We start from the raw sequence: 24,367 nt of genomic DNA, 5'->3' as shown, positions 1-24,367 counted from the left end.
GCGCCCGCAAAATTAAATTTTCCCCAGCAAAATATTCCAGCAGACTCTACGCTGCCCACTCCTAACCAGCAAGTATTGGAAAAGCAGCCGAAGCGGGAAATCTTTTAGAGAACTCTCCAGAGGGTTATAAGCTGCTTTTTCAACTGGAAGTAATGAGGTTTGACCTCAGTGGAGTGCCCGATAAGGCGTCTTGTTATAGAGATTTTAATTCATCTCTCTTTTTGGTCAGCACTGCTGTCAGTCCAGGCAATCTTCTCTGCAGTTTTTAACCCCTTCCCAATCCATTCCTTTCTGGGTTTCCCCCACTTCCACCCTTGTCCACCCATCTCTCTCCCCCCGTCTTGGGTTTATGTCTCTCTCTTTCTGTTTCCATCCTGCCCCTTGTGTCTTTGTCTCTGTCTTATTCCTAGTTTTTGAGTTTTTCACCCTCTTCTTCTCTTACTGTGTGTCTGCATTTATTAAATATATGTCCATATAACATCTTTCTTTCCATTGTGGTTAGAAAATATATTCTTGTCCTGGAGAAGCTTATAATAGAAGATATCTGTTCAATATAGATCCAGTGATGACTTAGAGGGTTTTTTTCAAAAAGCTAGTTGCATTTATCACTTGCCTATTGTTTATCTCTAACAAATTATCATAATAACACAGTTACGTGTTTTGCATACAATTTGCATATGAAGCATAATACATATGATCTCTATTTCTCGAGCTATGGAAACAATTGTTTTTCCGCTTGTGGCATTGAATCTGAAGTCACATTCTTGGTTTATTAATACCTGGTAGTTCTTCCCAAATCTAAAATTCCAGAAGGATAGGAGGATAAAGCTTTGGAATCTAGAAGGGTTACCAGATGTCATACCAGCTTTGTAAGTTTTGACTCTCTGACTGTACAGTGCTGTTTTGAGACATTTGAGCACCTTTCACTTTGCTGTATTAAGTTGGACAAGAATAAAACTGAACACACACAGGGCAAGGCTGACCCTGAGAAGGTGAGCTATTTCGTATAAAACCACTAAGTGAAATGACAGCTAATAATCAAAGTCAGTTTTTTTTTTAAAATCAGTTCCTTAGCTAGAGGCCCTTGAAATGTGGTTCAAGGGCATTTTATATTATCACAATGGATTGTTCATATGCATATGTATAGTAAGATATGTGTAATCCATTTTATGTACATGATTTAGATGCTGTCTTCACAAAGGAGCAAAAGACTGAGTGGAGAAGAGAGATGTGCCCTGCTGATCTGTCTGTGCTACCTGCCCCCAACCCGAATTATATCAGAGCAAATGTCATATTAACGTGTTGGAAAATGTCTTATTCTGTGCACAGCCTGCCCCCATCTCTCTAGCTAGGAGTTTAGTTCATAGAGTATTTATTTAGGAGCTATGATAGGAATACGATGGCTGATGGCTACCAATGAGGGGAAACACGTTTGATTCTATATTTCATGGTATAATTTCATCTGTATGTTAGTGGTTATTTGAAAGAGTGAAATGTGTTGTATTGTGGCACAGCCTTTACCAGGTACTTCTTGATTACTAAACATTTTAATCATACTTAAATGTTATCTAAATTTAGTTTTCTCAGATTCAGAGTAAAATTCAGTGTGTATAATCAAGGGAAGGGCTGAATGACATAAAATCTCACCTGGTAATAATAGTTACAGAAATTATTTAAATTAAGCTGGAAATGGGAAGTGTCTGCCATGGAAATAGTGAAGCCACCTATTTCCCAACAATTAATATTTAGAACTTTATTTCAGGGAGTCGCAAGAGGAAATGTCTTGGATCTCTTTCATCTACAAAAACGGGTGCATCAAACTCATGACAGTGAACTAGTTACAGGAAAATGCATATGTTGCAAAGGGAAGTCATTGTTGGGAAAAAAACAGGTTCATTACCTGAAAATATTCAATTCAGAACAAGAGACAAACACTCTTAAGATAGTTTAGGAAAGCTAAATATTTCTTTCATTCTTTTTCTTTCTCTCTTTTTTTTTTTTTTTCCCCCAAATGTAAAGTTTTGTTCTTTTATGAAAGCCAGTGGGCTCCCTCTGGTGGCTTTGTGAAAGATTTCAGTTTCAAGGAAAATAGCTTTTTAGCAGTAAGGAAACCATTTCTTTTCCAAAAAGAAAACACTGTTAATTGCTTTTCCTTATAAAGAGAGAGAAAGAAATAAGGGAGACAGGAAGAGAAGGAAGGAAAAAAGTTGCCTTTGATGAAAAATGTGATTTGGTAACAAAGCCATGCCACATATAACCCTACCTATAATAATAGACTGTATTTACTGGGTGTCTTCTATAAGCTACTACATGTGCTAAATAATGAGTTCGTACGTTATCCTTTTTCTCCATGCTCAAAATAAACCTATAAGCTGGGTAGCAGAGTGATTTTATGGGCGTGAGATTCTGCCTCCTTTCCTGTCTCTAAGGGGTAGCCCCTAAGGAGACCATCTATCTGTGAATGAATGAAAAGGTAAACATCTCATCTTTTCCTATGTTAAAAAATATCTTTTTACAACCATTCATTTCTTTTAAATAAAGTCTGGAATAGGATATGGGTTTTAGCTGAATAACTGAGGAATCGTTCAACAATTCATTTCCTTTACTCTTTTTCTCACTCTAGTTACCCGTCTCTGGAAACTTGATTGACCTTTATGGGAATCAAGGCCTGCCACCAGCGGGCCTCACCATCAGCAACTCCTGCCCAGCCAACCTTCCCAACATAAAAAGGGAGCTCTCAGGTAAATATACCCAGCAAATGGGCCTCTTACTAGAGATTTTCTGTTCATTTTCTGGTAAGCAAAGTTATCCAAATAGTGACCTCCAGAAGTATTTCCAACTCGCAGACATACATTTTTAGGTCTATGCAGTGGTTAAAACATTGAGCCATATTTTAAGATAGAGGATGTAGCCTTGAAAATCTTTGCTTCTAGTATTTCTTGAGATACTGGGAATCAGGCTGCCGTAACTCCATGACACCCATTATTGTGTCTATGGCTGCTGTCCCCTTCAGGGTGAGTGCAGCAGGAAACACTTTAAATTATGAGATGTCTCTCCCCAGTCTGGTGTTTTCCTTAGTTGCTCGGCCCCTAGAAGCCTTTGAGTTTGAGAACCCTGGTCTGAATTTTCCTTTGACACATGTTCAAGCCCACAGTTGGGATAGGGTAAGAATATTTTTCTTACATCTTCAGGTGCCTCCTGTTATTTTTGCTGTATCATGTGCAAAAGATTTATTACACGGAGTGAAAAAATAAATCATCAAATGGAGCAATGGGTATCGTTTGTTCTTGGGGCAAGTGTGAAATTACCTATTTCGCCATTTTTGTTTAACACTTTAAGGAAGGCATTTGGCCATTAAAACATGATGAAACTGTATTCGAACTGGTATTCTACCATGCTGGGTTTTATGGCCTTCACCTCATCCCCTTTTTGTTATTTGATCCTTGCATCCTACAGGATTGGGTGAATAGACTGAGACTATGGAATATAGATTTGGTGCAGAAAATTCCTGTTGTGTTCAAGGGTGTCTTTAAAAAAAAAGAAAAAAACTTCAGAAAATTGTGGCAGGAGAAAGAAATTTTTTTAAAAAATCACTGATTTGGTTTAAAAAAGCTGATTAATTAATACATAAAACCCATCAAAAGCCAACAAACAAGTAGATACCGTACAGGAAGGAAAAGTACAATGAAGTCTTAGAAAAGATAGCTAGATGAAATCTGTATTAAATAATGATAAAGTATGGTTAGGGTGACATGTATGAAGTTCCTGAGTGCAGATTGGAGTTTTGAATTATGTATATGATTGTTTCTTCAAAAAGAAAAGAAAACAACAGAGGCTGGGGGTAGGAGGAGGAAATGGGTGAAAGGGATATACATTTATTAACTTTTTAAAAAGCAGATGTAACAGACAATATACTTCTAGAGTCACTGGTATCTTAGAAAATGACCAGTACAGACTGGACAAGGGTAAAATGGCAGGAAAAGGAGAAAAGGGACAGGAAATGAGGTTCAGACCACTGATAATTTGGGAGGCAGCCTAACGTAGACAACAAAGAATAGGCTTGGGAATCAGCAAATCTGACCTAAGAGGGAAAAAACGTTATCTTTATAAAGTCCAGGTTTCCCACCTGAATTAGGATCCAGTCAGGAAGCAGAAACCACACAGGGGTTAGAACAGGGAAGCTTTAAAATAATTATCAGTCATGTACAGGCAAGCAACTACCAAGAGAGGAAAAAACGAAAGAATACCCCAAGGCTGCAGGGGAGCGTCCAAGCTCAGAACGGAGAACCCTCCTCCCCAAGGCAAGGAGGCCAGCGGCAGTGGGAAGGGTGTGGTTGCTGCCACTAGATGGCAAAGACGTTCAGTGGTTGCCTTGACCAGAGTTGGTCCACAGTTGGTGGATTGAGGATGATAGGCAGAGAACCACAGGGTGGGGTGGGCAAGCTGAAAAAATAAAAAACAAAAAAGAAAACAATAAAACACTTAAGATACTGAAGTAGAGGGTGTGTGAATAAAAGCTGCCTGTCATGCTTCTATGTGAGAGGTAAAAAAAAAAAAAAAGAAATGATTTGGATTGATCTTCCTAATTGAAATAATTCAGCTTCTGAATTACTTATTTATGTATCTACCTATATATATAAATACATATAATAATAGCCATATAATAAATATATGCTATAAGTAATGCTGAAAAGATTTCTATTTTGAAATAAAGTTCTGAAATGATAGTGTGAAGCTTTGGATATCACTTCTGAAAAGGAAATAACAGAGGTTCCTGAATCCTGGGATTAGTGAAATAACCTTTTTTTTTTTCTTGTTTTATTTTGCTCTCTGTAAGGGGGAAAGTAATTCCTTATCACAGAGATCTCACCAGGGTCGCTATGCAAATAGACCTTTCCAAATGGAGTTGCTACTAAATGCCTCTGTGCCCTGTGCCTATTATTGTTTTTATAAACTCAGACTAGTAAGTAGTTGCCCCTAAGAGTCATTGAATCATTGCATTCTAGCAGGTTCTCACAGAACCTGGCTCCAAGTTCTTAAATAATGAGTTTATTTCCATTAATCAGTTAGAGATCCAATTCGGAAGCCTCTCGGCTTAGTTTTCATGCCTTCATAGCATATCAAAGAAAGACTGAAAAGATCTATGGCCTGAAAAGAAAATCTGACTCCTGGTACTACACTATCAACAGCAAATTCCCATAGTTTCTAGTTATTTATTTTTTTCTTATTCGTACCTGTATGTTTACAGCCTGTCAGACATCTTTGTTACTGGTCTTTTGCCGTTTTGTAGAAGCTGAGTTTTTGCATTTATTTGATATATATTGCTTTTGGAAAAAATGCAAGCCTTTTAAAAGTCAAAATTTTTAAAACCCTGTTTTTATTCAAGTCATATAAGTGTCCATTTCTTTAGAAAATAGGTGTTTTGTAGTTTACAGTATTGTGTGCCTTGAACAATTCTAATTTCTAATGACTTCATTCACATGCACAGCGCATATTTTTCCCACAGAGTCTGAAGCAAGAGCATTGGCCAAAGAGAGACAAAAAAAGGACAATCACAACTTAAGTAAGTTGGGTTTATGTTCATTATGTTGGAGTTGATGTTTCCCCGTATAACAAAAAATTTCCAGACATTTTGGAGGAATATTGGTTTCACCTGGTAAAGGTACATTTTATGGAAGAAAATTGTTTTCTGGAGAGACCAAAGTATATAATTTGCCCTGTATTTTAATGTCAGATCAAATTGAATCTCTCTCTCTCACACACACACACACATACACACACACACACACACACACACACACACACACACACATACACGTTTTCAGTATCTTGAGGAGTTTGTTGTTTTGTTTTTCTTGGGGGTTTTTTTTTTTGGTAAGAGGGAGTCTTGATCTCCAACTCCCCAAATATAAGTTGCTCACACTGGAACTTTTTTTTTTTTTTTTTTGCGGTACGCGGGCCTCTCACTGCTGTGGCCTCTCCCGTTGCGGAGCGCAGGCTGCGGACGTGCAGGCTCAGCGGCCATGGCTCACGGGCCCAGCCGCTCCGCGGCATGTGGGATCCTCCCGGACTGGGGCACGAACCCACGTCCCCTGCATTGGCAGGCGGACTCTCAAACACTGCTCCACCAGGGAAGCCCCCTGGAACTTATTTTAAAAAGGATTATGGGATCACCTTTTCCAGTGAGATTTAAAAGAAGAAAAATTAAACATCTGGAGGGGAGTCATTGGGTGACATGAGGAAGCCTCCTAAATTTCTGACTTTACCTGTGACTTAAAAAAAGAAGTTTTCTAACATTTAAAATTATGTTTTTTACATGCTTAATTTACTCTTGGTCACATCTTTAAGCTTTTTCCTATGAAAAGTTAAGATTTTTTGTTTCATAAACAAGTGAAAGAGGCTGAAAATAAAAAAGGGATTGGGCTTGGAAGTAGAAAATAGTTTGTGTGTGTATGAATTTCTCATCTTTTGCCCCCTATCCTCTTTTGCTTAAATTGATTTTTTTTTTTTTTTTTTTTTTTTTTTTGTGGTACGCGGGCCTCTCACTGTCGTGGCCTCTCCCGTTGCGGAGCACAGGCTCCGGACGTGCAGGCTCAGCGGCCATGGCTCACGGGCCCAGCCGCTCCGCCGCACATGGGATCTTCCTGGACCGGGGCACGAACCTGCGTCCCCTGCATCGGCAGGCAGACTCTCAACCACTGTGCTACCAGGGAAGCCCTCTTATTGATTTTTAAGGATATAAGTTATGTATAAATACTTTGTCCTTATAAAAATGATAGAATAAGGCCAGAGTTCTCTGATTCCTAAAAATAATCATTGTTGGGTTTTTTTTCAATTTGCTGTTTGTCTTTCCAACCTCTTTCCAAGTATTTAAGAACAAACGCCTTTACACTTGCATGCAGAGGTTATAATAGAATGGTTTTGTGTATGATTTAACACAAACAGTATCGCATTGTCTGTATCTGTTACTGCCTGCTTTTTTACTCACCAGTATGTCCTGAAGACCTGCTGCTGTTACTCATCTAGATCAATTTACTTTTAAAAAGCTGTAGCATAGTATTCCACAGTGTAACTTGTGATATTTCGTAATCCTCTTACTGCTAAGTGTTTATGTTGTTTCTAGTTTCTCCCTATTATAAACAGTGCCACAGTGAACATTTGCAGACATGCCTCTCTGTGTACAGGGGAGTCTGTTTCTCCAGATTAAATGCTAAGAAATGGAATCACTAGGTCCTTGGGGGAAGGAGGTTGTGTGTGCATTTCTTCTTTTAATAGATCCTGCCCTTCCCAGTTCCTGTTTCACTTAGAAGAAGCTTTCCTCATCTTTTAACCAACTAATATTTCTAAGGTCTCCTCTGGCTTCAAAGTAATTTTACTGTAAGATATTTCTTCTTTTAAAATACCTTAGAAATGGGATAATGATAATTTCTCCTAACTGAAATGTGGAAAGTAAGTTGGATGTTGTCAAAAACATAATCCGCCTTTACTTAGTCACCTAAACTCTCAAGTTCAGAGTTGTCAGTAAAGTGTAAATATGATCGACTCTGCGGGCTGTAAAACAACCTTAAGATCCCATTGAACTGTTGGAAATTAATACTGAAGTTTCATTTGCCCCTTGGCATAGCTTTTCCTCTTCTAGGAATTTATCTTGTAAGAGTCCTTGCCAAAATGGGCAAAAGAATACATTCATTTATTCACTCATAGCTACTTTTTGAGCCCCATTATGTACAAGGCACTTTTCTACAGAAGTGAACTAGATAGACAGGTCTCCCACCCTGAGGAGCTTACATTAGAATCAGGGGCAGACAGAATAGATGAGCGGTCAGATACAGGCAGATGTTTTTTACAGCATAGGATAAGTACCGTGATAGGAGTAAAAAGTACACGCGAGCATTGGCAAAAATAGTCATTATACCTTTGAAAAAGAGGGAGAAATTGGAAATAGTCTAAATATTCATCAGTAGAGGATTTGTACATAAATTATGGTACATCCTTATGAGGGACACTCAGTGCGTGCCTCTTAAGAAGAATGGGGTCGGTCTGTTTTACTTGTCTCAGTGTATTACTGAGTGAGCAGAGCAAACTGCAGAATCATATGTATAGGGTCCCATTATGTAAAAAAGAAAACACTGTACGTGTGTGTGTGTGTGTGTGTGTGTGTGTATGTGTGTGTAAGAAGATCTAGGAGTCAGCCTTATCATTGACAGTTTCCTCAGGCAAAAAATGTTGAGTGGTGTAAAGAGTTTGCTTTTACTTTTTTCTGTATACACTTTTGCATGTTTTGCAAATTTTTGCAAGCTCATATCACTTTTATAATTGGGGAGGGTAGGCACTGAATTTTTTTTTTTTTTTTTTTTTTTTTTTTTTTTTTTTTTTTTTTTTTTTTTTTTTTGCGATACGCGGGCCTCTCACTGTTGTGGCCTCTCCCGTTGCGGAGCACAGGCTCCGGACGCGCAGGCTCAGTAGCCATGGCTCACGGGCCCAGCCGCTCCGCGGCACGTGGGATCTTCCCGGACCGGGGCACGAACCCGTGTCCCCTGCATCGGCAGGCGGATTCTCAACCACTGCGCCACCAGGGAAGCCCCCTGGCACTGAATTAAAAATAAAATGCAGTACATACAAATGTTGACGATGAAAGGTGTCAACAATATGCTGTTGAGTGAGAAGAGATAGATGCAGAATGGTTTTTAGTGTAATTCTGCTTTCACCATGTCATTCTTTATTCAGTACATAGTTGTTAGGGGCCTACTGTGTGCTAGGCTCATATAGGTACTCGGAATGCCTCAATGAATAAACATACAAATAAATAAACAAAAATATGCAGATATTAGATGGTATAGAGCTCTATAAACGAATGGAAGAAAGAAGTATGTAGATGTTAGGTGGCAGAAAGTTCTTTGAGGAGACATAGTGCAGACAAGGGGGTCAGGATGGGAAGTGGTGGTTCACTTCTAAATAGGTAGTCAGGGAAGGCTCATGGGTAGATTTGAGTCACCTCACCTGAGGGAGGTGAGGGCAGAGCCATTCACGTATCTTCGGGAAGAGTGTTCCAGGCAGGTGGAACAGCAGTAGAAGGCCTTAAAGTGGGGAGTGTGTCTGGCTTGGTTGAGGAAGAGCAAGGCCCATAAGGCTGAGGGTGGGGGGAGCACAGGTGAGTCACCATAGAAAGTGTGGTCACAGTGGAGAGATGAGTAGAAATGAGGTCAGAGAGATGGGAGCCCCCAGATCCTTGGAGGATGCCTTGAGGACTGGGTTTTTGTCTAGGTGAGAGGGGAAGCGATCGGAGGGTTTTCAGCAAGAGATTGACGGGCGCTGACTTATGTTTTAACAGCTTCTGTGTTGTAGTTAGACTAACGGGGGTGGGTAATGATGGGCATGGGTGAAGCAGACCTACCACTCAGGAGGATTGCAATAATCCAGGCAACAGATGATGGTGGCTTCTCTTCAGGTAGCAGTGGAGGTTTGAAGTGGACAGGTTCTGGAAATATTTCGAAGGTAGAGCGAGCAGATTTTGATAATGGGTCAAGTGTGGGATGTATTGATAAAAGAAATAGAGGTACAGAATTGATGCCAAGGTTCTGGCCTAAGCAACTGGAAGGATGGAGTTACAGTAAGTGAGCTGAGAAAGCCCGTGGGTGGAGCTATTTGAGTGGGGAAGACCAGGAGCTCAAGTTTGGAATGCTGGGGCTGCCTGTCGGACCTCCGTATGGAGACATCTAGTAGTCAGACTTAGGAGTCTGGAGTTCCGGGCAGATGACTGGGCCGCAGATACAAGTATGGGAGTCATCAAGTGTATATGTGGTATTTAAAAGCATGAGCCTAAACGCGGTCACCAGGAAGTGAATGTAGAGCGAGTAGAGTCCTAAGAACTGTGTCATGGGTGCACACCTAGGCCACGTGTGTGTTTATTCTTAGAGCATAAAAATAATCACAAAGGATATATAACAGATTTTACAGTGGAGGTATCTGGATCATCGGGGATTTTTATTTCATTTCATGTGTTTCAGTATTGTTTGTTTTTTTATGATTATTATATGCTTGGAAAAAGTAAGAAAACATGCCATATTTCAGAGTTTTGGGGGAAGTTAGCTAGAAGATCAGCGGTCCAAATATTTCTTCTTCAGAGCCATTTAGTATCACTTACTGTTCCTGATTTATAAAAGTCTGATAATAAGACAGTATTATACATAACTGATTTAATCACAGAAATAATCACTCAGCTAAGAAAAAAATGCAATATATATTGAGAAAGTAGTGAAAAATATTATTTATCTAACTTTGCACATGATTAGCGAGTCAAGTATAAATATATATTAGGTTTTAATATGTGTAAAGTAAAATATTAATATCTTTCATCCAATTTATAAGACTTTAAGTTATTTGGAATTTATTTGTCACACTAGGTAAATTAAAAACATTTATTAACTCATATGTCTACTAGTTCACCCTCCTGTGAGAAGATGATAATTCAGTTGAACATACAGCTGGATTTATAGAAGAAGAATGCTGTTAGGATGCATGGTATAGTTAAAGATGCTTGACTTCTAGGATTATTTTATTCGGTACTGTAGCCCCTGGACACGTCTGTCTATTGAGCACTTGAAATGTGACTAGTCCAAATCGTGGTATGCTGTAAGTGTAAAATAGACACTGGATTTTGAAAAGTTAGTACAAAGAAAAGAATCTTAAATATCTAATTTATAAATTTTTATATAGTTTACATGTAGATATAATATTTTGGATATATTGAGTTTAATAAAACTATTAAATTACACCTCTTTCTTTTTACTTTTTTAATGTGACTACTAGAAAACTAAAAATTACATATGAAACTTGCATTATATTTCTCTTGGGCAATACTGGGCTAGAGGAGGGGTTTTTGTATGACCTGGAGCCTAAGAGTGTTTTTTACATTTTTAAATGGCTTTACAATATCAAAATAAGAATAATATTTTGTGATATGTGAAAATTCTATAAAATCCAAATTTCAGCATCCAATGTTTCTTGCTAGTAAACTAGATACAAAAATTGTATCTAGTTAATATTAGTACATTTTGAATTTTGTTAGCACAGAATTTGTGGAAGTCTGTTTTCTCTCTTGCTGCGTAAGTACCTAATAATAGGCTTAATTTTGCTATTTGGCCCACAGAGCACTCACTATCAGGCCCTTTGCAGAAAGCTCGCTGCCCTGGGTCTGGAGGATCAGGGTTGAGTACAGGCTGTTCTCCACTTATTGCTGGGTGTCCTTGTCAGGCCCCCAATATCACCAAGGTAGTTTTGCCAATTGTAACGGAGGATGGTAACTCCAATTTCAGGAGTTACTAGAGTCAAATGAGAAATTACAATCTCAGGGCTTCGTAAATGATAAAGCTCTATACAAAGCTAGCTCTTTTTTTTTTTTTTTTTGCGGTACGCGGGCCTCTCACGGGCCCAGCCGCTCTGCGGTATGTGGGATCTTCCCAGACCGGGACATGAACTTGCGTCCCCTGCATCGGCAGGCGGACTCCCAACCACTGCGCCACCAGGGAAGCCCACCTAGCTCATTTTTTAAAGGATTTTATCCTCAGTACCAAAACTAGGAGAATAACCAGGAAATACAGATTCGTTTCTGTTGTCCTGACCCAGCAGAATTAATACGCACATGCCTTTAATGAGATATGCTAAATGCGTACATGTCACCATTACTAATAGCCCTTTCCTGTGCTCTTTTTTTGAAGTTGAACGAAGAAGAAGATTTAACATAAATGACCGCATTAAGGAACTAGGTACTTTGATTCCCAAGTCAAATGATCCGTGAGTACAATTGCATTGTATATTTTTTCGTACCTTCATGTTTTTTCATAGGTTGCAAAAAGCACACAGTTATAAAAACTAAAGAAGTACTCCCTCTCCCTTTGGTTCCATTTGTGAATAGTTCTTGCACCTTTCTTTTGAAAGGTGAAATTTCGAGAGAAATGAACTGAAATTGAAATCTGAAACTTCGAGAGACATGAACTGAATTGTTCAAAAGTATTATTGGACATGAGCTGTTCAGCTTTGGATGTGAGGAAGTGACTTCCTGAAATCTGAGAATCCTTGGCAACTAAACACCGAACTACTAAAGAAATTCTTTTTATCAGTTCATGCAGGACAGAGATTTCAGTAGCTGATAAAGCAAGATGTGTTAGCTATTTGTTTGCCAACAAACTCATACAATATCTGTAGGCATGGAGAGCTGATACTGGAGATTTCAAGTTTAACAATGTTCAGCTGACAAAAGGTCAAATTTTTTTCCCCCAAATTACATGCCCTTTGTTTTACCAATCTAGGAAAAAGAGTAATTTTTAATCCTCTTATAAGCACAGGTCAGCTAATTTGGATTTCAGCTTTCAGTCTCTCGTGCCACTCTTTCAGAGATAACGGTTGTAAAGATAATTTTCCTACCAGCAATGTCAGCAAATAGGACAACAAGTACACAATTTTTATCCATTAGAAATTGGCCCATTTGAAGTAAGGGGCTCGAAGATGTATACATTTTAATGGCTCCCACAGGCGGTCTGTGAAATTAGCCTTTGAATATGACCTTTTAGCTACCTAATAAAATGTAAAGATGAAATCAAGCATTATTCATGCAAGTCTTATTAAATTTGCTATTCGCGTTATTGTCAGGGAATTTGTGACAAAATAAAATGAAACCATTGCCCATTCTAAGGTGGTTTTGATGAATGTTCAAGCGCAGTCTCCATCATCAACATTTTGCTTTCCCAGGTTTCAAGGAAAGCTGTTTTGAAACTCAAAACATTCAAAATCTCAGTTCTGCAGCACAGATGCATCCTACGAAGGGGCTGTGACCTTCATTTCCTATAGTCAGTCTTGCATGATAGTTGAAATTGAATTCCCATTTTCCTATTCTTTATCAGCTTTCACTTTTTAGCATATTCTTTTAAACTGTAGCACGTGGATCTCTTTAGCAACATATTATGAAATTATGGGGCTGCAGTGAAAGCCTCTATTTGCATATCTTCTCTCTCTGTTGTATTAGAATGCTTGTGTGTTTATAATCTGAACTGATAACCATCTTTAATTGTAGGCATTGTTTCAAGATGAAATGGACTGCAGTCTGTATGGGGGTTTTCCTATACCAGGTTTCTGGAACAGACTTTGGGGCTGCTATAGAGACATAGTCTAGCTGATCATGGTCTCGGCCCCATACCCTCTCCTGCCCTAGAGTAGATCTGCTTTTATTGACTTATATATTAGGGATCTGTTTACACTTCTGTGTAAAATAAGGGTCGCTCTCGTTGCAAAAAAAAAAAAAAGTTTGAAAACTCCAAAGCATAATTGATTAATTGGGTCTCGCAAGGAAGTAAAACCCAAGAAAACTGGTTGGAATAGTCTCTTCTTAAAAATGGAGTGGATGCTTGCCTGTTTCAGTAGTGGTCTCTCACCTTACTGGCCTAGTGAAGGCATCTTTCATTATAATGTTATTTCTCTCTGGCGGCTGAAGTTTCTGTTATTTTCTTCTTAGCCCTGAACATTAAGCGTGTTGGCTTTGTGCTCACTCCGAGTATCTCAGGACACCTCCCTGGGTTGCCATCTTTGGCGCCCAGACCCCAGGGATCAACCCCTGGGAATTCTCTGGGGGCTGTAATTCAGCATCCCATGGGAGAGCTTCTGTTTTGTTCTTTGTCTAACCCATATGAGAATCAGTTACTTGGTGGCTTGTTTGAATGGCCCTCCATTCACACATCCCAGCTAATACTTCTAATCTCCTTTTAGCGGCTATAGATCATGGGGTAGGAGGGTTTCCATACATTAAATTGTTTTTGTTTTCATCCTTGTCATTATCATCATGGATATTTTCTGTAAAGGAGCTCAGGTTAATTTAAAGCACTATAAAAATACTACTGTTAGTTATAATTATATTCTGAATTGTTTTCTGGGGTGCTCTAAACTTTTCAGCTCACTTTTACCTACATTTTAATGGCATTCTTAATGTTCTCATATAGGAATACAGTAGCGCTGTAGTGTTGAAAAACTGAAAGGCACCAAGCTCACGCTGCCTGGGTTTGAATTCCAAAACAGTCCCCTACTAGATGTCTGACTTGGGGAAGAATTCTCATATTTCATTTTTCTCATCTGTTAAAAAAAAGGGTGGGGGGAGAAGGAGGATCAGAATATTCCTACCTAGTCTAGCTGTTTTGAGCACTTAGTCACATAAGAGTAAGAGTAGTTTAGGGCATGGGGTCTGACACCAGATTCTCCATGCTTCGCGGCTGTACGACTTCCAGGCTGTGTGACTTGGGGCAAATTACTTAATCTCTCTGTGCCTTTGTTTTCCAGTCTGTAACATGGGGATAATATTAGTGCCTACTAAGGTTGTTATGATTAAATGAGCTGTAAAGCACTTTGAAAAGTACCTGTCATGCAGTAAATGCTGTTGAAAGATAACTATGGTAATTACCATGTTGAGTACTTAACACAGTGCCTGCTCCATTGTTTGAACTGCATTCTAAACTTTTCCCAGCATATTCATATAAAACGCCTCCTTTGATTCTAACAGCATACCTATGAGGCTGCTCATACAAGCATGGTATCGTTGTTTTATAGATGAGGAGGTGGAGATCGGAGAGAGGTTGATGTTCATGGGAATATTCATGATAAAACCCAAGGATGCCATTTTTATGCCGCATACAATCAAGTAGTGGGATCTCACAGAATTTTTTTAATCATAGCTTATTCTGTCTGAGTGAGTTAACTTTTATAGTCCTAGAAATCTGTAGCTCTAGAATATAGCGTTTAAGAGTGTGGACTTTGTCATCAGCAGACCTAAATTTAAGTCCTGACTCCACCTTCATGTAGCTCTGGGACCGAAGGCAAGTTGAATCGTCTCTCATTCAACACATGCACAACATCCCTCTGACTCCAGGCGCCTGTCCGGGTGAAAGAAGATAACATAGAGGTTATGGGTGGACGGTGTCCAGCGAGTTGCCAGCACTCAATGAATGATGGCGATTCTCAACTTCTAACCGTTATCTCGTCTTTAGAAACTGAATGCTCTGAATATTGAATTTTCATGGAGCCTCCAATCCTAAAACCGTCTGTTTCCTTCCATTTTCCTCTCAGAGACATGCGCTGGAACAAGGGAACCATTTTAAAAGCGTCTGTGGACTATATCCGGAAGTTGCAACGGGAACAGCAACGTGCTAAAGAGCTTGAAAACAGACAGAAGAAGCTGGAGCACGCCAACCGGCACTTGTTACTCAGAATACAGGTACCAGGCGTGTGCAGGGTGAAGGTGACTACATGTTAGTGATTTGAAGATGGGAGAAGAAGTACGATGAACCATGAGGGAGTTGATTTATGGGGTCCTAAGACAGTCTGTACTCATTATTTGTGGTTTCCGCTTTGTGATTTTGTTTCCTCGTAAAGATTTATTTGAAACCCCCAAATCGACACTTGTGGCACTTTCACGCTCATCTGCAGACATGGGCAGCATGGCAAATGTGACTTGGCTGGTGCGTCTGCTCCTAGTTAAGGTTGGGCAAGGCGATGCTCTGTCTTCTTGTTTCAGCTCATACTGTAAACAAGTGTCCTTTTTTGCTGTCTATTTAGTGCCATGCTTTTCACATTTTTGTGGGTGTTCTGGGTGATTCGCTGTTTAAAGTGGCCTCTGAGCACGGCCCTGAAATGCTTTCGCATCTTCCTAAGCACAAGAAGGCTGTGATGTGCCTTACGGAGAGAAGTTTCATTCAGGCATGAGTTGTGGTCCTGTTGGCCTTGAGTTTAATATTAATGAATCAATGATATGTAGTAAACAAGGTGACTTTAAGCAGAAACACACATAAAACAAAGTTACATGTTGATTGGTTGGTGAAATGTTGTGTGCAGATGCTTGCAGGACCCTATGCCTCTGTTTCCTTCAGGAGCAATGGTTTGGCATATTCACTAATTCAGTGTTCATAGCAACCCTGTAGCACATCTTTGGCCATTCATGCTCCTGTGACAAAAACACCGTAGACTGGGTGGCTTACACAGCAAACATTTATTTTTCACAGTTCTGGAGGCTGGGGTATCTATGATCAAGGTCCTGGCAGTTTGGTTGTGTGACGAGGGCCTGCTTCTTAGTTTATAGATAGCTGTCTTCTTGCTGTAGCTTCACAGGGCACAAGGGGTGAGGGACCTCTCTGGGGTCTCTTTTCATAAGGACACTTATGAAAAGTTCATAAGGCCCCCCGCTTGTGACCTAATCGCCTCCCAAAGCCCTACCTCCAAATACCATCACATTGGGAATTAGGTTTCAGCATATGAACTTTGGGGGGCATAGACTTCAGTCCGTAGCCATAAGTACTGCAGATCATGAGAATTGAGAGTAGTTGGTCAATACAAAGATACCTTAGTATTGAGTGGGGTGCCGTCCATGGTCAAAGCTCATGTTTATAGGGAACCTGGGACACCCAGAAGATCTTATCATCAGCGTATAAATTTTAGAAATATTTACAGACAATGAAGTTATACCATATGTATCTTTAGCTTACCCACTCTTAACGGGAGAAATACTAATTTTAATTACACATATAATTCATCAGCCATTCCATGTAAGGAGCGTACATCCCAGCGTAACCATGAGCTGGAGGATCCCTGCCGCATCAGCGCCTGGTGCTTCGCCGTGCTGAATATAAAGGTGCAACTTCCTCTGGAACTGCCTTGAAGAAGAGAAAGGAAAACTGACTCCTTGCTAATGACTAAAGGAGTTGGCTACAGGGCTACTTTAATTTGCTTGCGGACTTTGAACCCAACCAGCCCGTAAGGGTTGATGACGTTGTGTCTTCTTCTTAAGTAGATGGACCCACTTGTACCCAGGTTCGCCATCGAGCGATGGCTGTTTTTCAGGTTTCCACTGCAGCTAGTTATGGAGCAGCAGTGTCAAGTATGGCACTTTAGAGACTGCCTGGTGATGGTTATTCCCCGAAGCTGAACTTATTTAACAGAGTAGTTTACTTCTGATTTCCAAGCTTGTTAATACCCCACAAGACTGTTGACGTTTCTAGAGGTCACATCTCTCATGTCATGGCAGTGATCTTCAGCCCTGGGTCAGAGAGGCAAAAGGTGGTTCTCCTCTAGGGGGTGCCTTTTGGAATCTTGGTAGTGAAATAGAGGTTATGTGTCATTTGAAAATCCCCCTTCCCTGCTTTCTCTTTTTTTGGCTTTTGCTGCTTCAGTAATCAGACACGGGTCTTTAGTCTCTTGTACTTAGTATATATACCTATTTATAAAAGCAACTTGGACTAATGCGTCATTTCTTTATACAAATAATAAAATATAATAACTGTTTTGAAAGGCAGGCTAGGTTCTGTTTTAAGGTTTCAAACATATATATTCGTGTGAAATATGAATACTGTGAAAAATATGAATTGGAAGTTGCATGGTGACGATGTCTTGGGTTTCTTCCATTGTCAGTGAAGCAGCCTTTAGAACTTCTGTGTATCATGGAAAACGTTATTAATTAGGAAAGCTGTGCTGTGCAATGAGCCTGAGTTCTCTAGGTGAGATCTATCACATTATTTAGCAATCTAAGTAACACTTTATTCAGCTGGTAAACATTTTAAATTAAACAACAAAAGATTAGAGTAAGATGGATGCCTGTCTTAATCCAACTCTTTGTTTTTTAAGACACACTAGCGTGTGAGAGTGCTGTTCTTATTATGTGGGCGTAGATTTACAGTTGTGCATGTGTTCAGCTTGGGCCTAAAGGGTTCCTTTCATTTTCACCCTAAGTGATACATGCGAAAATGTTCACAGAATAAAGAGCATGATGCCTTACTATCACTGGGACTGCAATTTTATTATGCAGCCCAGGGCTTTGAAATGATGCCCAAGGAGACTTGTGTGTCTGGAGACTGTGTGAAGGAACATGCAGGTACTGGTGTGACATCTCAGGCTCCCATCTCTTGTACTACATCTTGAGGGAAGACCTTGCTAATCAAACATCCTTTAATACAGGCTGAACACAACTTTTCAGGAACATGTGTTTCTAGGCTTGTGGGCAAAGGTTGAAAGGTTGTGTCCTGTTGGAGGGTACATTTCCCCCTCTCATGACGCAAGGTGACTTGCTTCAAAGGTATATTCTGTTATTTATTTTTGTGTGCGTGCGGTACGCAGGGCTCTCACTGTTGTGGCCTCTCCCATTGCGGAGCACAGGCTCCGGACGCGCAGGCTCAGCGGCCATGGCTCACAGGCCCAGCCGCTACGCGGCATGTGGGATCTTCCCGGACCGGGGCACGAACCCACGTCCCCTGCATCGGCAGGCGGACTCTCAACCACTGCGCCACCAGGGAAGCCCCAGTTGGGGTCTTTACGGTTCATTGTAGGGGGGTGGTCTAGGCATACTCAGAAAGGAAAAAGGAAAAGAGCTTGTTTGGAAGGTATTTGAAATGAGGCACTGGGGCAAGTCTCTGACACTCAGGAAGTGAATTAGGCACCTAGGGTTGCCATTACAAATACCACAGACCAGACAGCTTACACAACAGAAATTTATTTTCTCCCACTTCTGGAGACTAGAAATCTAAGATCAAGGTGTGGGCAGGGTTGGTTTTTCTGTGGCTTCTCTCCTAGGCCACCTTTTCCCTGTGTTTTCCCATTCTTGTGGCTTTTCTTATGTGTGTCTCTGCATCCTCATCTCCCCTCATGGATATTAGATGAGGACCTACCCTAAGGATCTCATTTTAACCTAATCACCTCTTGAAAGACACTGTCTCCATGTACAGTCACATTCTGAGGTCCTGGAGGTTAGGATTTCAACATAGGATTTTGGGGAGGGGACACAGTTCAGTCCATGATAGGAAGGATGTGAAGAAAGTGTAGGAACAGATTGAGGACTTCCTTGTGGAATTTTTAAAAAAAAAACCAAAAAACTCCCTTTGCTTTGGTGAGATGGGTTAAATGATGCATCCCAAACTTCAGTTACTTGTATGGAATTTTCATAACTTTTGCCATTATTACACAATCTTTATTAGTTCCCAGACCCCTTAATATCTTAGTAACTTTTTCATTTCACCTTAGACCAAAAACATACCTACCATTTCCGTGTTAGGTGCTAACAAGTTAGTAGCCATTTGAAAATATAAAACATAAATTGAAAGAAAATCGCATTTTAATTTTATTTTTAAATAACCACATTACTTATGAGTGAGATACGTGTGCCTCTGAGGCACTGCATAGCTTCTCCAACCTTGGAGTCAGATTGGACCCTCATTTCCCATTCCACACTGATTTTCATGCAGGAGTTGGTTTTTTCTTTTTTTTTCTTTTTTTAAATCACAACAACTACCTGAGACCTGGCTTTGTGTTGATATGATGTGATGGAAACAATGTAACACAATCTAATACTAAAACTGTAAAACTGTCTTGAGTTTGATCATTCTTACAGTAGGGTGCATTCCCCTTGAAACTTTAAAAATATCCCCCGTGTCCTGGGAGTTCATTATAGTACTTGTAGATGTCTCTGCACAGTGTAGGGACCATAGACCTGTACTATTTACTGATTATTTTCCTTCAATCAGCTCACATTTTGACATTTTATTTTTACATTTTTTAACTTATCCTCCCTGTTAACATTAACATCTGTGAGAAACTGCCTCTGTATTTCATACATAATAAAATCCATCTACCACCTAAAAATCAGTTACTGTATCCAGTGATACTCTATGTACTTTAAGAAATATGGTGTTTATTAATTTGGAAGAGCAAAAAATTTTTATTTTAACAATTTATTTTTTTGCAAATGTATGATTTTTTAAAAATTAATTATTTAATTAATTATGTTTGGCTACTTTGGGTCTTTGTTGCTGCGCACGGGCTTTCTCTAGTTGCGGTGTGCGGGCTGCTCCTTGGGGTAGCTTCTCTTGTTGCAGAGCATGGGCTGTAGGCGTGTGAGCTTCAGTAGTTGCAGCGCATGGGCTCAGTGGTTGTGGCTCATGGGCTCTAGGGCACAGGCTCAGTAGCTGTGGCACACGGGCTTAGTTGCTCTGCGGCATGTGGGATCTTCCCGGACCAGGGATTGAACTCACGTCCCCTGCATTGTCAGGCAGGTTCTTAACCACTGCGCCACCGGGGAAGTCCCTGATTTTTAAAAAATACTTTTTAAAGCAATTTTAGGTTCAGAGCAAAATTGAGCTGAAGGTGTGGAGAGTTTCCATATACCTCCTGCTCCCACACGTATGTAACCTCCCCCAATATTAATATCCCCACCAGAGTGGGGCATTTCAACACTAGATGAACCTATAGTGACACATCGTTATAACCCAAAGTCCCTACCTGGCCGTTAGGGTTCACTGTTGGCATTGCACACCTTTTGGGTTTGGACGAATGCATAACAACATGTAACCGTCATTATAGTATCATGTATTGTACAGTAGTTTCACTGTCCTACAGTCCTCTGTGCATCACCTCTTTAAGTTTCTGATTTTTATTTTACTTTTAGGAACTTGAAATGCAGGCTCGAGCTCATGGACTTTCCCTTATTCCATCCACGGGTCTCTGCTCTCCAGATTTGGTGAGTCGCATCATCAAGCAGGAACCCGCTCTTGAGAACTGCAGCCAAGACCTCCTCCAGCAACACGCAGACCTAACATGCACAACGACCCTGGATCTCACAGATGGCACCATCACCTTCAACAACACTTTTGGAGCTGCGACCGAGAGCAGCCAAGCCTATAGCGTTCCCACGAAAATGGGATCCAAACTGGAAGACATCCTCATGGACGATACTCTTTCTCCTGTTGGCATAACTGATCCACTTCTCTCCTCGGTGTCCCCTGGGGCATCCAAAACCAGCAGCCGAAGGAGCAGTATGAGCATGGAAGAAACCGAGCACGCTTGCTAGCAAATTCTCCCTGCTCTGCGTCCTCACAGACTGCTTCCTTCCTTCATTAGCAGATTTAATAATTTACCTGAAGGGTCTTTCTTGATCATTTTCCTTTACTATGAAAAATTTTTTGTCATGCTTTATCAATAGCCCAGGATATATTTTATTTTTAGAATTTTGTGAAACAGACCTATTTTACAACTACAAATGCCTCCGAAGTACTGTATGGTAGGGTACAGTATCTGTGAACTGAATTCACCCCAGATTTTGGCTTTCAGAGCAAGAGGATTTTTAGCATCAGAGAAATTTATGTCCATTTTTATTCAGGGGAAACTTGGTTTGCTGTTTGCATGCCTGGGACTTCCTTGGAAATGAAATGTAAAGTGTAATTGAAAGAATGTAAAGCAAGGAAGCGAAAGAGAAAGAGAGAGGGGAGGAGGGTGGGGAAGAAAAGAAGAAAAAGAAATCCATACTAACACTTTTCCATTTTGTAAATGTATTGATTCATTGGTACTGCCTTAAAGATACAGTACCCTTTTAGCATCATTTAGTCTTTATACTGCAGACTAGTTAAAGAAATACTGTATTTCATAAAAGAAAAAAAAATGCAACCATTTTCACGTGTATTGTCTGGTTAGGAAATGTAACTGATACCTTAGGTGCAACTGAAATTGAAGGGAGATATAGACCAAGGCTCTGAAACATGGGGTCTCATCTTGTTCTCATTCATTCTGTGCTCTGTTACAGTTTTCCTCATCAGTGAGTGTGATTCAGTTTTTCATAAGATATATTTTATTTTGAAGTGGAAATTAATGTCCTCTCAAAGGAAAATGTTGAGGAGCACTGAAAGTTTTCCTCTTTTTTTTTTTTTCCCTCTTCAATTTCGCTTTTGATAAGAAAACCAAACTGGGCACATTTCTAATTGGCTTTACTATTTTTATTTTTAAATTATGTTTTACTGTTCATTTGATTTGTACAGATTCTTTATTATCATTGTTCTTTTCAATATGTTTGTATTAATTTGTAAGAATATGCATCTTAAAGTGGCAAGTTTTCAATATTTTTACAACTCACTGGTGGTTTTCCGCATTCTTTGTACACACATGAAAGAAAACTTTTATGCAAGGTCTTGTGTTTAAAGAGAGCTTTGTGAATATTTTGTATATTACAGTGTCACTCAGAACTATTTTCCACACATTTAAGCTGTAGTATAAATAGGCTAAAACCGGCTTTCTAGAGAGAAACAACTTACATATTTATTTTTAGTGATATAAAACTAGCAATATCCTTGGAGAATGATAACCATAGCGTTAATATGCCCTTCATGGACATTTAAATTGGGGTTTATTTCAGCAAACCTGCTGAATGGTTTTTAAAGAGAGAAATACTGTATTGGCCAATTACTGTTACTTGATAACAATGTTTTAACAAACAGCAATGTTGTAAAGTTAGTTTCAGTGCATTATCTACTTGTATAGCCCTATGCAATAACAGTAGTGTTACATATATTCTATCAGGCCTAGATGTTTTATACAGATGACAAATGGTGTTAAGAGGCAGGCTGTTGAATGGAGTTTCTCAGTAGCAGCCTACAATTGAATAGCAAGTGGCATAAAGCATATCCATTCAGAATGAAGTGCCTTAAATATAGCAGTAGTCTCTAGCACTGACTGAACTGTAATGTAGGAGAAAGTTTCAAGATGGTATCTATAATCAAGAGGAACGTGTAGCATGGTGCCTATGTAGACAATATAAGAGCTTCCAATTTTCCTTCATATATTTTTAATATGAAAAATATTTTAGTGACAGAGTGCCAACTTCTTTCATCAGGAAACCTTATTCAGGAGGTATTTGTGTGTGTGTGTGTGTGTGTGTGTGTGTGTGTGTGTGTGTGTGTTTTAAAGAAAAACAGTTTAAATGTCAACTGTGAATTGGTGATGGATATTGGAGGGTTCAGAGAGAGGGACTGTCAGATGTATGAATGGATGGCGTATGTGAAAATAATCAACCGCATAGTTACCATGCACGGTGGGCAATGAGAATCCTTGGAAACATTGATGATGCTATCAGTTTTACAGCTTTATGACTTAAGGGGGTAGGGAAAATTAGTTCCCATTCTTTCAACCCCCTTAACTGTACAGCTCTTTTCCTAGAATAGTGATGCAAATCTGCATGAACAGCTAATTGTACCATAGTGTTCATTGATACAATCATAGCAGTGTCTATTTTTCTCTTCATATTTATATGGGGGGAGGGGAGCTGGGCGCAAAAGTCGAAGATCGCGATGGTATGATGCTAGTTTTCCTTAGCTGATTTAGAGAGTTCTTAAAAATAGAGCGAGTTTGACTCGCCCATGGCCCAGGGAATTTGGCCAGGGTTAAGCCACCGTATAGAAAGCTTTGTTGAAAGGAAGCATGGCATCTTGTACCACTGCCCTGACGCTCGCAGCTCCTGAGCTCGCCATTGCCTGCTTCTCCCTCCCCTTCTTCTTAACAGACAATTTCCGGGAGGGGGCAGGTGAGCAAGCTCAGGAGAATGCTGCAATCTCTGGGGTGGTTTTATTTATTTCTTTTTTGCCAAATAGAGTGTGGATGCGTTTTAGAGACTAGCTAAGCCAAGAGGCGGTGGTTTGAGCTCACTGTTTGTGACAAGGAGAATGGTCCACACCACTCCCCCCATCCCTGGGTACAGAATTGTGACTTGGGGTTGGGCCTCCATATGGAGTGACCAAAATGCCAAACTTGTCCACCTGCCTCTGGGTATGGCAATGGAAATACCAAACCTTCTGACTTTGCCAAAAAAACCATACAACCAACCTGGTCATACATAGGATGACAAAGTTCTTTCTGGTTGTTTTAAAATACTAAAGCAATAAGAACAAATAAAATACATAGGAAGTTAAAAGATATAAAATAAAGCACAAAGGAATGCACTTACTAATATTTTTATAAAATGCACTGGGGAAACGTTGATGTTGATAACAGTATATAAAAAACCCTATTTCTTGAAAAAAAATGACAAATGACTGTCTCTTGCGGACGCTTGGTACTGTAATGTTAATACTAGTCACCTGCTGTTGGATGCAGCAATAATTTCTGTATGGTCCATAGCACTGTATATTATGGATCGATATTAATGTATCCAATGAAATAACTGAACTGTTGTTCTTGATAGCCTCATTAAAGCATTTGGTTTTTCACATAGTGGTGGCCAATTGTGTTTAGTTAATGCCAATTTTGAATATTTTTTGCTTTATCAAAAAATAGGAGCACACATTTTCTTCTGATTGAATGAATAACAAATTGCATGAAAAAATTTTTAAATGCCAGTAAGTACTTTTTTTGTTTTAAATGCCACTCTAAGATACTACTTTTTGGTTTTAAAGATTTTTGATTATTTTATGACTTGCACTGAGATGAACTATAATTATGCAGCTCCCCCCCCTCTGAATTTAGGGAGTTTTAAAAGTCCCAAATGCCAAGAATTCATTTTAGATATAGGAGTTTTATTTTAAATGTTTCA

The 24,367-nt window shown here is 39.7% G+C and overlaps 1 protein-coding gene across 39 annotated transcripts in view; it reads left to right on the top strand.

Moving 5' to 3' along the window:
* The window catches only part of MITF (melanocyte inducing transcription factor), a 226,937-nt gene extending 202,891 nt beyond the window's left edge, over positions 1-24,046 (top strand). For 23 of the 39 annotated variants that reach the window (XM_067043645.1, XM_067043663.1, XM_059077850.2 and 20 more), the window contains 5 exons: positions 2,624-2,741; positions 5,507-5,563; positions 11,718-11,793; positions 15,106-15,253; positions 20,462-24,046. In XM_067043645.1, coding sequence (XP_066899746.1) covers positions 2,624-2,741; positions 5,507-5,563; positions 11,718-11,793; positions 15,106-15,253; positions 20,462-20,863 — 801 coding nt within the window. In that variant the 3' untranslated portion in view covers positions 20,864-24,046. Of the gene's footprint in view, positions 1-2,623; positions 2,742-5,488; positions 5,564-11,717; positions 11,794-15,105; positions 15,254-20,461 lie in introns of all 39 variants that reach the window. The other 16 variants (XM_067043643.1, XM_059077847.2, XM_059077856.2 and 13 more) reach the window with 1 other exon arrangement.
* The last annotated feature ends 321 nt before the right edge of the window (positions 24,047-24,367 follow it).

Source organism: Kogia breviceps, chromosome 10 (genome assembly GCF_026419965.1).
Source record: "Kogia breviceps isolate mKogBre1 chromosome 10, mKogBre1 haplotype 1, whole genome shotgun sequence".
Taxonomy (NCBI): Eukaryota; Metazoa; Chordata; class Mammalia; order Artiodactyla; family Physeteridae; genus Kogia; species Kogia breviceps.
This window is presented reverse-complemented; position numbering and strand designations above follow the sequence as displayed.